The sequence below is a fragment of the Carlito syrichta genome, unplaced genomic scaffold, assembly GCF_000164805.1.
Source record: "Carlito syrichta isolate Samal-C Ts95f unplaced genomic scaffold, Tarsius_syrichta-2.0.1 Scaffold143305, whole genome shotgun sequence".
NCBI classification, from domain to species: Eukaryota; Metazoa; Chordata; class Mammalia; order Primates; family Tarsiidae; genus Carlito; species Carlito syrichta.
In genome coordinates, this window is record NW_007087401.1 from 118,330 (window position 1) to 129,914 (window position 11,585).

General features: G+C 57.3%; 1 protein-coding gene across 5 annotated transcripts in view; it reads right to left on the reverse strand.

The window, feature by feature from the left end:
- Positions 1 to 1,542: 1,542 nt before the first annotated feature.
- FES (FES proto-oncogene, tyrosine kinase) overlaps positions 1,543 to 11,585 on the reverse strand; it is a 10,977-nt gene continuing 934 nt past the window's right edge. For 3 of the 5 annotated variants that reach the window (XM_008050241.2, XM_008050239.2, XM_008050240.1), the window contains 16 exons: positions 9,830 to 9,926; positions 9,529 to 9,712; positions 7,235 to 7,372; positions 7,042 to 7,161; positions 6,752 to 6,874; positions 6,472 to 6,658; positions 6,252 to 6,335; positions 5,544 to 5,753; positions 5,104 to 5,226; positions 4,353 to 4,406; positions 3,571 to 3,689; positions 3,188 to 3,282; positions 2,956 to 3,079; positions 2,577 to 2,734; positions 2,335 to 2,457; positions 1,543 to 1,900 (listed from right to left, as the gene is read on the reverse strand). In XM_008050241.2, coding sequence (XP_008048432.1) covers positions 1,758 to 1,900; positions 2,335 to 2,457; positions 2,577 to 2,734; positions 2,956 to 3,079; positions 3,188 to 3,282; positions 3,571 to 3,689; positions 4,353 to 4,406; positions 5,104 to 5,226; positions 5,544 to 5,753; positions 6,252 to 6,335; positions 6,472 to 6,658; positions 6,752 to 6,874; positions 7,042 to 7,161; positions 7,235 to 7,372; positions 9,529 to 9,712; positions 9,830 to 9,926 — 2,082 coding nt within the window. In that variant the 3' untranslated portion in view covers positions 1,543 to 1,757. The remainder of the gene's footprint in view (positions 1,901 to 2,334; positions 2,458 to 2,576; positions 2,735 to 2,955; positions 3,080 to 3,187; positions 3,283 to 3,570; positions 3,690 to 4,352; positions 4,407 to 5,103; positions 5,227 to 5,543; positions 5,754 to 6,251; positions 6,336 to 6,471; positions 6,659 to 6,751; positions 6,875 to 7,041; positions 7,162 to 7,234; positions 7,373 to 9,528; positions 9,713 to 9,829; positions 9,927 to 11,585) is intronic. The other 2 variants (XM_008050242.2, XM_008050243.1) reach the window with 1 other exon arrangement.

Below are 11,585 nucleotides of genomic sequence, written 5' to 3' on the forward strand. Positions count from 1 at the left end.
TTTTGAGTTGGAGTCTCACTCTGTCGCCCAGACTGGAGTGCAGTGGCTGCTCCCGCCACCGCAGCCTCACCTGCGGGGCTCCAGCGATCCTTCCACCTCAGCCTTCCGAGTAGCCAGACTTACAGGCACGTGCTACCACGCCCGGCTAATTTGATTTTTTTTTAATTGTAGAGATGAGGTCTCGCCTGCCCAGGCGGGTCTTGAACCCGCGGGCTCAGGCAATCCACTCACCTCAGCCTCCCAAAGGCGCGGGATTACAGGCTGAGCCACCAAGCCCGGCTTCCAGCTAATTTTTGATTTCTTGTAGAGGCAAGGTCTCGCCAAGTTGCCCAGGCTGGTTTCGAACCCCTGGACTCAGGTAATCCTCTTACCTTGTCTATGCCTCCCGAAGTACTGGGATTACAGGTGTGAGCCACAGCGCTTGGCGGCCTTTCCAAGCTGTTATCCCATTGTTCAGTTAATACATCCTGAGCGATGAACTCCTTGGAAAACATTTTCTTCCCCTTCACCACACCAGTCTCCTTTGAGTGGAAATGGAACTTTCCCTGCTCTCGTCTCACGTCGTCATGATTTTTGTGTGACCGAATATACATCCACAGTGTCAGCTTCCCTCTGACATGCATAAGCCAATGACTTTTGCACCTCTGTGCCTGGCCTTTAGGTGCATTTGGGCTTCCAGACTTATTTACCCATATTTTAATTTTTACTTTTTTTTTGAGTTGGAGTCTCAATCGGTTGCCCAGACTGGAGTGCAGTGGCATGCTCATGGCTACCTCAGTGTCGACCTGCTGGACTCTGGCGATCCTTCCGCCTCAGTCTTCCAAGAAGCCGGAACTATAGGGGTGTGCTACCACGCCCAGCTAATTTTTTGACTTATTGTAGAGATGAGGTCTCACCAATTGCCATGGCTATTCTCAAACCTGTGGGCTCAGACAATTCCTTCACCTCGGCCTCCCAAAGTGCTGGGATTATAGGCTTGAGCCACCGCAGCCCACTGATTTTCTTTTTTTTAAGAGATGGTGTTTTGCTATGTTGCCCAGGCTGGACTCAAAATCCTGGGTTCAAGTGATCCTCTTGAGTGGCTGGGACTATAGACGCATGCTACCCAGCTTCACCCACGTTTTTTTTGAGATGGGATTTTGCTATGTTGCCCGGGCTGGTCTCAAACTCCTGGGCTCAAGCAATCCTCCTGCCTCAGTCTCCCAAAGTGTTGGGATTATAGGTATGAGCCACCGCACCCAGACTCCCACAGTCCCCTCCTGTAGTAAACCCCTCAAAGGCAATATCTTGAAACCACCACCCTCCTAGAAACTCTGATCCTCTTGCTATAATCCTATTTCAGGAAATGACCCTGCCATCTGGTCATAGCCTGCATGTCCTCCTGATTGCTCCCCTCCTTCCCCATCTCACATCCAACTGCTACCAAATCATGGAAGCTCTGCCCCACAAATTCTCCTGTCCTCCTTCTTCCCCAGAGCCACCATGCCGGCCTGCATGCCTTCTGTGATCTGCCCTCCAGGGGAGCGCGCGTGCCAAGAGTACTCAGTGGGCACAAGTGGTTTTATTATTTCTGCCTGGAAGAGGAAGCCCTGGCAGAAGCAGGGACGCAGAGCGGCCACGTTGCATCCTGCTGGCAGCACGGACGCTGACGGCTACAGCCCAGGACCGTGAAGCGCTGTCCCACGTGTGAGCTGGAGCTGTGGACGAGGTACGCTTTGGCCTGCACAGGCCCCTGGCTGGAGAAGGGGGTCCCAGCCTCACCGATGCCTCTTTCGGATGCTCTGCAGCTCCTGGCAGATGGCGCTGAAGCTGGGCCGCTGCCCGGGCTCATAGACCCAGCACTGCTCCATGAGCCTGAACACAGCATCAGGGCACAGCTCTGGGCAGGGCAGGCGGCCTCCTGTGAGAACAGGCACAGCACGCCAGGCATGAGGAAAGGCCTGTGGGCCCCGGCATCCCCTGGGGCACACTGTGAGCAATGGGAGCTGCTTACGGCACACTGTGCCTAAGCAGACACCCTCTGTACCAAGGACCCCACAGACACCGAGGCCAACTTCTAACCCAATCCCACCACGCACTATTGTGTGACCTCTGCAAGCCTCAGTTTTCCCATCTGTGAAAGGGACATAGTGTAATCCCCAGCTCCCGTGTTGTAAAGAATAAATGGAATAACACAAGGCCTAGCACAGAACAGGCGCTCACTCAGGGGCAGCTACAGGACTCTCCTTCTTCTGCCCCAGTGGGAAGGATGGCAGGTTGAGGGAGGAGGAGTCCAGCTGGAGCACTGGGAAGATGGCCTGGCCCTGAGGCTGCTGTCCCACCCGGGGTGCTTACCCTTCTCCACAAACTCCCGAGTCTGCTGGTTGCTGAGGTTGGGGTAGGGGGAGGCCCCCAGGCTAAAGGTCTCCCACAGCAAGATGCCAAAGCTCCACACATCGCTCTCGGAAGAGTAGCGGCCTGCAGAGCGGGTGGGGCACCATGAGTGGGCTGCGGTCCGTGAGGCCAGAGTGAGGCAGGTAGAAGGACTGCGCCCAAGCCTCCGGCCCTGCAGCCCAGGGTGGACAAGGACCAGGTACCATAGTTAAGGGCCTCAGGTGCGGTCCACTTCACAGGGACTTGTCTGAGGCCCCCCGAGGCTGCGTAGATCCCATCCGCTTCCTCCCGGGACATCCCAAAGTCGCTGATCTTTAGGACGTTCTTCTCTGTCACCAGGCAGTTCCGAGCAGCCAGGTCCCTGGGGAAAGCAGGGACAGATAGGAGGGCTCATTCGGCCAATGTCGCTGGCCCAGCCTGGGCTGAGTACTCTAGACAAAGCCACAAACCAGAGCTGCCCCTTGCCCTGGGCAAACGGGTCTATTGGAGGCAGCCAACTCCACCTCTGGAGCCGATACTTAAGCATCGGAGACCCTGGGAGCGGCAGCACCTCCTGACTCTGGCTGGTCCACCATCGCTCACCGGTGGATGCAACATTTGCTCTCCAAGTACTCCATGCCGGCCGCCGCATCCCCCACCATTTGCAGCAGAGTCTTCACCCGCAGGCGGGCTCCCTCTGTCCGGAGGAAGGTCAGGAAGTCGCCCCCTGGAGGAGTGGGGAGCCCCGTTGAGCCTCCTGTGTGTGTGGAGGGGTGGGGACACCACCTGGCCAGGCTGAATTCCCCACCCCTGGAGGTCAGCACCCTCTGCTCACCCTGCACAAGCTCCATGACGATGTAGATGGGCTGTTTCTGAGTACAGACACCAATGAGGCGCACGATGTTGGGGTGGCTGTATTGCTTCAGGATCCTGCAGGGCACACTAATTAGGCTCCACGGGGCCTGGCCCACCTCCTGCCCCCGCCTCCTCCAGGGAACCCCAGGAGAATGGGAGAAGGACCATCGGAGAGAGAAGTCTAGTTTCTGAGACCAGACCTGGACATGTGACCCCGGGCAAGGGCCCTGGCAGTCTTGACCCCTCAGCACCATGGTCTCGGGGATTAAAAGACACCACGGAAGTCAAGCACTTTATGCTGTGCCATGCCCAGAGGAACCTCTTTGTGTGGGGGACCAAGGCGAACATCACTTTATCACCCACCTGGCTTCCTGCAGGAACTTGGCCTTGAGGTCAGGTGGGAGTGTCTCTCGACAAGACTTCACTGCCACTAGGGTATTGTCGGCTCGCAGGCGTCCGCTGAACACTTCACCAAAGTTCCCCTGAAATGGTCTTGGGCTCCTACCATGGCCTTCCCCGTCCCACTGTCCTCTCCTCTGCTCAGGGGGACAACCCACCTTATCCCACCACTCTCCATGCAGTCCCTTGCTCGGACTTCCTGACCCTGGCTCTCTAGGCATTTGCGCCCCCCCATATCGGAGAACTGAGAGCACCCACAGGGTAGGCAGGGAAAGTCCTCCACAATATGCCATGCCATCTTCACTGAGAGAAGTGACATGGAAAATCCAAGTGTCACTTTCCCTTGGCTTTGAAAAGCATTCTGCTTTTTAGGAAAGTGACTTATTTCCTAAGCAGGTATTTCTTCACTTACATGAACAGAGTATCTCTCGTGCACACACAAGAGCCCACCTGAGGGCACAGAGCACCGGGTGGGGGGTAAGGTAGGGGCACAGGGCAGAGTGGTCTTCTGGGTCTGAGAGTTTTCACCTTGAAAACTCTGGTTTCCTGGAAGATGGTGTATGGGGGTGGCCGGGCAGGGAGTTGAGGGTACAAGTTGGGAATCAGACGAGGCAGGGAGGCCGAGCAGGTCTCAGGAGGGGGTCTCAGGTGGGACTCAGGTTGTCTGTGCGCTGGAGGTCGGGCGGGGAGGGAGAAAGCAGGTGGCAAGAAGGCTACAGAGCAGGCCTTGGCGGAGGCACACTCACCCGCCCAATCTGCTCGCCCAGCACCAGATCCTCGTGGTTCAGCGCCCACTTGTCCTGGGGAAGAGGAGGAGTTAGGGGGTCAAAAGTTCATGAAGAGCCGGGCTCGGTGGTTCAGCCTGTAATCCTTTGCATTGGGAGGCTGAGGTGAGTAGACTGCCTGAGCCCATGAGTTTGAGACCCACCCGGGCAGGTGAGACCTCATCTCTACAATAAATCAAAAAATTAGCCGGGCATGGTAGCGCACGCCTTTAGTTCCAGCTACTTGGAAGGCTGAGGCGGAAGGATCGCCAGAGCCCAGTGGCCGGGAGCGGCCACTGCACTCCAGTCTGGGTGACAGAGTGAGACTCCAACTCAAAAAAAAAAAAAAGTCCATGAAGAGAAGGGGCACAAGGCCCTGAGAAGGGCTGAAGGTCTCTCCAGCAGAAGCCAGGTCATTCATTTCTTGGAGTCCTGATGTACTCGTCTGTCAAATGGGGTTGGACCACCCCAGGAACACACTTGGTGACGTATGGGACCAGGCAGAGCCCGACTGGGTGAGCCCCAGCTCGATGTGTGTGACTCAAGGGGTAGGAGTGGCCTTGGCATTCCAAACCTAGAGGGAGGCTGGCCGCCTGCGGGGCGAGGGCTCACTCTGCACCCTGCATGGAGAATGGCACCTGGAAAGCCCATTCTGCTCTGATTCTGAGTGACCCTGACCCGCGTTCCCCAGGCCTGCCACAGGCGGCACAAGTGGGGCTGAGCGCAGGCTCACCTTGGGCACGGCCCTGTGCAGGATGACCCCACTCTTCTTGGTGAGGGGCTGCTGGGAGGACAGCAGGTGGTCGATGAGCAAGGGGATACTGGGAAAGCCTTCCCCTTCTAGTCGGAACAGGTTCTGCAGGGCAAGGGGACCGAGGTCAGCGGCCTCTGTTCTGAGGGTCCTGAGCCTGGGAAACGGGCTCCCGCCCTGGACGGGGACCGAGACCTCCAGAAAAGGCACCACATGATGGCGCACAACTCCTGCCACCCTCTTCTCAGGGGGACACAACTTAAGCTTATTTTGTTGCAGAGGCTAGGCGGTCTCTGTAGCCCCTTCCAGCCCCACCAGGGAGGCAGTGAGGAGCTGGCAGCTATTGCCTGCCCTCGCAAGGCTGTTCCCCTCAGGGAGGGGAGGAGGGAGGCGTAGAGGGCTTGGGTCCCAGCCCCACTCACGTCCGAGGACTGGATGATGAAGTGCCGGGGCAGACCATCCCACAGCACCGACAGCACGCATTCCTGCTTGCCCTGGCTCTCGCGTACCAGGAAGTCCCCGGAGCGCATCAGCAGCTCGGCCACCTCCGCCCGCGGGATGGCCCCGTGGTACCACAGCTGCTCGTGCAGGGGCTTCTGCACCTCAGGCACAAGCTGCAGTGGTGGGGGGAGCTGGGCAGGGCAGGGGAGCAGCGAGGAGGGGTCAGTCAGCTTGGTGGGGGTCTCTCTCTCTCCCCCGTAGGCCCTTCATCCTCACAACCACGAAGGGGCACACAGAGCCATCCGCAGGCCCCTGGAGTAGGCAGTGGCCTGGCCCAGGCTCTCACTGGGCAGTGCTGGGAGAAGCCCAGGCAGGCCAACCCCAAACCAGCCAGAGCCTCTTCCCCCAGGCCACAGGGAGTGCCCAGAGGTAACCAAGGCCAATACTCATCCCTTCAGCACACAGGGGTGGCAGGGTCTGGGACATCTGCAGCCTGGATCCCAGGGAAGAGAGGGACTTCCCTACAAAACAAGCCTGGACAGAACCTCTTCTCCTCTCTAGGACATCCCCAGTGATGACACCTAAAACCCCAGGGTGCAAGGCCTAGCAGGGAGCATCTCTGAGACCCCTGGCCTGGCCCACCTCTGAGGGAGGAGCAGGGGTGGGGGCCCGGCCTGGGCACCACTCACCGAGAATTTGGGGCGGAAGATTCCTGAGATGTGGCTCTTCAGGATCTCCAGCGTGGGCGTCCTTCCCCCATCTCGCTCCGGCTCCTGAGGCCAGGGACAGACGTCAGCGGGTGGCCGGGCTTGGGGAGGGGGAGGGCGAAAATGAGGAGCACAGCCCCGGGTGGGCAGACCTGGCCGGTGGGCAGAAGCAGCAGCAGCAGCAGCGGGCAGGGCGGCTCACCGAGGACGACGTGGAGTGGCGGTCATCCTGTAGGAACAGCACGGGCGGGGGCTCGCCGGGGCCTAGCCGCTCCAGCGTGGTCTGCAGCAGCTCCTGCTGGGCCTGCAGCTTGGCCTGGCTGCACAGTGCTACCTGCAGCCCCTGCAGCGCCTCCTGGAATGCCTGCTTCTTGCCCAGAAGCTGCACCCTGCGGGCAGCGGGCAAGTGGAAAGGTAAGGGAGGAGGGTTCACTCCATAGCAGGGGGGTGGGCTGGAAGGCTGCTGCTAGGGGCCAACTCACCGCCCCCTGGGGTGGGTGTTCTGTTCATCGTCCTGTAGCTCCTGCTGCAGTTGAGTGACTACCTCCTGCCGGGTGTACACCAACTCGGTGGCCACAGCCAGCTCGTCCGTCACTGAGGTCAGCCTGCACCCAGGAGAAGGGCAGTGTTAGAGCCCAGCTCCCCTCCAGACGCATACCTGCAGAGCCCTAGCTATGGCTCTGTGTGGACCTTGCCCACTCCCCTGCCCTGCCGTGTGAACACCCGTCTGCTGGGAGCCCCGCCCTGGCCCAGGGGCCATGCTGCCACACACGTGTGTTGCACACTCTCCACGGTCAGCTCGTTCAGCTGCAGCTCCCCAGGCTCCAGCGGTTCACCCTCCTCAAGTAGTGACTCATCAAAGGTGATGCAGGGTGGGACGTCTGGTGCGGACCTGTGGACAACAGTGCCCCGTCAGTGAACAGGCCAGCCGCCCCAGTGCCCAGCAGGAGCAAGGACGGGCTTACCCGTACTGCCGCAGGAAGCCTTGGTACTCCGCCTCGGGCTGGATGCGGGCAGCAGCTGCGGCCATCTCCCGGTGGATGGCCACCACCTCGTCTTGCACCAAACTGCTGATCTCCAGGTATTCCTGCAGGATGTCCTTCCTGCCCCCAGATGAGACCCCAGTTAGCAGGGCCTCCGGCTGGGTGAGCCAGGGCAGCTAGGGCCTAGACACTGGGTTTGGAGTCAGGGCTGGGGTTGGCCCTTCACACCATCTCATATGCCAGACACTTTTTAAAAATTTTTATGTATTTATTTATTTTGGTAATCTTCTCTGTATTGCTCTAATTTTAGTATAGGTGCTGCTGAAGTGAGAACAATCTTGTATTTTTTACAGATGGGGCCTCGCTCTGTCACCCAGGCTGAATGCAGTGGCGTGATCCCAGTTCACCACAGTCTCAAACTCCTGGACTCAAGCAATCCTCCCACCTCAGCTTCCTGATTAGCTGGGACAGGCACACACCATTACACCTGGCTAATTTTTACTATTTTTTGTAGAGATAGGGTCTTCCTAGATGAGTCAGGTTGGTCTCAAACTCCTGGGCTCAAGCAGTCCTCCTGCCTTGGCCTCCCAAAGTGCCGGGACTACAGGAGTGAGCCACTGTGCCCGGCCCCCACTTTACTCAATCTTCTATTTCCTGATATGTATAAGAGGGAGGCTAAGACTTGTAAAAAGGATCTGGTAAAACCCTGTGCACAGTGTCTAGTTTAAGGGAAGTGCTCAGTAATGTGAGGTGCAATCACCACTGCCCTGGGCAGCCGGCTCTGCACCCCACTAAATGTAAAGGCCATCAACATGCTGCAGACCCTCTTGTCTGTACCTCTCAGTCCCAGCACCTCCCTGAGCTGGTCACATGTATTTATGCATCTATTCAAAATGTCTCACCACACGTCTCTAAGACCTTAACTCTTCTAGTTGAAAAATGAACTCTCTCCTCTCACCTCCTCCCACTGCCTTCTCTGCAGGAGGTAACGGTAACCCCACCTCCCAGGGGCTCCAGGCCAAACCCTCAAGCCATCCTTGACTCCTCCACCTCACATCTACCTCCAATCCATAAGGAAGTCCACCGGCTCCACCTTCAAACCATACCCAGCACCTGACCGCTTCTCACCTCCACTGAGGCCACCCTGCTCCAAGTGGTCAAGATCTTTGGACGACTACAAGAGCCCACTGTCAAGCCTCCCTGCCTCTGTCCTTGCCCCCTGGTCTATTCTCAGTGACCTTATTAAAACAGAAATTAGAGCACATCACTCTTCTTGTTCACCCAGAGCCAAAGTCCTCACAAGGGTCTGCTGGACCCTCTATCACCCAGCAGCCCTGACCCCTGCCTCCACCAACCGCATGTCTGCAGAAGTGCTGCTGGCTCCTCCCTATTCCCAGATACTCTCCGGCCTCAGGGCCTGTGCACTGGCCCTCCTTTCTGTACTGGTCTTTCTCCAAACAGCCCTAGGGCTCACTCTTGTACCTCTCTCAGGACTCTCTCTCTCTTTCTTTCTTTTTGAGTTGGGGTCTCACTCTGCCACCCAGGCTGGAGTACGGTGGCACGATTGTGGCTCACTGCAGCCTCCACCTCCTGGGCTCAGGCAATCCTCCTGCCTCAGCATCCCAAGTAGCTGGGACTACAGGGGTGCACCACCATACCCAGTCAACTTTTTGTTTTTTTTGTCGAGATGAGTCTTGCATTGTTGCCTAGACGGGGCTCAAACTCCTAAGCTCAAGCAATCCTCCTGCTTCGGCCTCCCAAAGTGCTGGGATTACAGGCGTGAGCTACTGCACCTGGTCTCTCAGGGCTCTCTTCCCAGCCCAGCCTACTCTATTTCCAACTGTCACCTCTTCCCCTGCCCTCAGCACTCCCAGTCCCCTTCTCTTGCTGCATTTTTCTCCCTAGCACTTATTTCTTCTAAGATGCTTCCTATTTTACTTACTGGTTTTCTTTCCCCTCTCCACTAACACGGATGATCTCTGAGGACAGATATTTTACCTATGTCATTCTCTGCTGTAATCCTGAGTCCAGGACAGTGCTGCAATGTATGTAACATAATGAGTGTCCTAAAACCTGGGACAAGGGTCCTAGAATAGCATAACTCGGACATAAGTTGCCTGGTCCCAGCCTTTGGCCCAAATCTCGGTCTCGTGTGATTACAGGACCAGCACTTTTACAGCTCTGAACTTTCTGGGCCTGGCAGCAGAGCTTAGGGCTTAGCTCAGGTCTCGTCTCAGTCTAGGCCTTAGTTTCAGGGTAGGGGCTGGGCTGCTTACAGGATGCGAGCCATCTCCTCATGCAGGTCCTGCAGTGACTGGAGCAGGCCAGGCAGCAGGAGCTTGTGGTGGTGCTGGTGGTGCAGCTGCGCGGCTCGCACGCCCAGCACATAGCGGTTGTGGTGGGCAAAGAGCTTCCACAGGCTGCGCACGTACTTGTCCTTGGCCTTGTCCCGGTCTTTGTCTGCCAGACAGGAGGCAGGAGATGTGGGTGTTAGCATGGAAGCCCAGACAGCCCCCATACTCTGGGTTACCGTGGTTAGCACTGGCTTGGGACCTGTCAGCAAAGAAAGCCACAAACCTTTGCTGGCCTCCTGGTACTTGCGCCTGGCCTGGGCACTGTCCCGTGCCAGGGCTCGGTACTGGCTCTTCAGCTTCTCGATGTCCTGGCTGTGTGTCTGGGGGGAAAGGAGAGGCCGATGTGGGGCAGCAGGTCCCTGAGCATGCGAGATTCCCGCCTGAGGTCAAGCCCTGGGAAGGTCCTGCCGTCCAGGCAGGCAGCACGTCTAAGCCCCCAGGAAGGGCCTGGAGACTCCTGGGGAGCCTGGGTGCTGAGGTTAGGGCTGGAGCTGCTGGTTAAAGACAGGCTCCTGGGGGAGGCAAAGCAGAGGACTGGGCTTCCACAGCTGTCTCTCCTTTCTTGACAGAGGTAACTTGAAGGCAGGCAGGGCCAGCTTCTCATATGTGTGGCCCATGCAGTCACACAGGGCTCCACATGTAGACGGGCCCTGTGTTTGGCTTCATGCACTGTGTCACCATCTTGAGATTCTTAATTATCTTTTAACAAAGGGCCCCAAATCTTCATTTTGCACTAGGTCCTGCAAATTATTGTTATTATTATTTTAAGTCAGTCTCATTCTGTCACCCAGGCTGGAGTGCAGTGGCACACTCATGGGCACCACAGCCTCGACCTGATAGGCTCAGGAGATCCTTCCGCCTCAGCCTTCCAAGTAGCTGGAACCACAGGCATGTGCCACCATGCCCAGCTCATTTTTTTATTTACTGTAGAGACAAGGTCTCGCCATGTTGCTCAGGCTGGTCTCCAACCCCTGAGCTCGGGCAATCCTCTCGCCTCTGCCTCCCAAAGTGCTGGGATTATAGGCTTGAGCCACTGTGCCGGGCTGGTCCTGCAAATTATGTTCCTGGCAGCAGGAACAACAGATGGCAGCCCGAGGCTAGAGCTCCCATCCTGGTGCTCCTGTTTACGTGTTCCATCCCTCTCCTCTGAGCCTCAGTTTCCTCGTCTGTAACTGAGCCAAATGTGTCACTAGAGCAGTCTTTTTTTTATTTTGTAGAGATGGGGGTCTCGCTACATTGCCCAGGCTGCTTTTGAACTTCTGGCCTCAAGTGATCTTCCTACCTTGGCCTCACAAAGTGCTGGGACTATGGGGAGTGAGCCACTGTACCTAGCCACCTGGTCAGTCTTCTTTTTTTTTAATGACCAGATAGCCAATATTCTAGGCTTGTAGGTCCTGAGTGTCTGCAATTACTCAACTCTGCCATTGTAGCCGTAGACGATATGAAAAAAAGGGCATAGTCACTTTCCCGTAAAGCTTCATAAACTGGGCACACAAACCCTTGAATTAGACGATCTTCTAAGCAGAGAGTAAGGCCACCATAGCCACCAGGGGGCACTGTGGTTCCACGGCAAAGCCGGCCTCTGTACTGGAGGAAGGGGTGTGGTGTGGAGAGGCTGACCAGCATATTGACTGGGGGGGACTGACGCACTCAGGTCAACAGCTAGCTCCAAATCCCACAGCCTCTAGAATGAGGAGTTGGGTGGGATTTGAACCGAGGCAGGCCAACCTCACAGTCTGAGTCCTTGGCCGTCAGGGGGCCATGCTGCTGCTCTGTCTCTGGGGCCCTGGGATAAAGGCCAACAGACGGGCCCTCATGTCTCTCACCACCGTTTCTCTGACTGGTGAGAGCCAGGCGGTACCGTGTGGGGGGCGAGCTCCTCCTGGGTGACCACGGACGCTCATCCTCATCCTCCCAGCACTTTGCCAGGCCCAGACAATGCCCAGAGAGGCCCTGCTGCGGGCGGGCAGGCGGGCCTG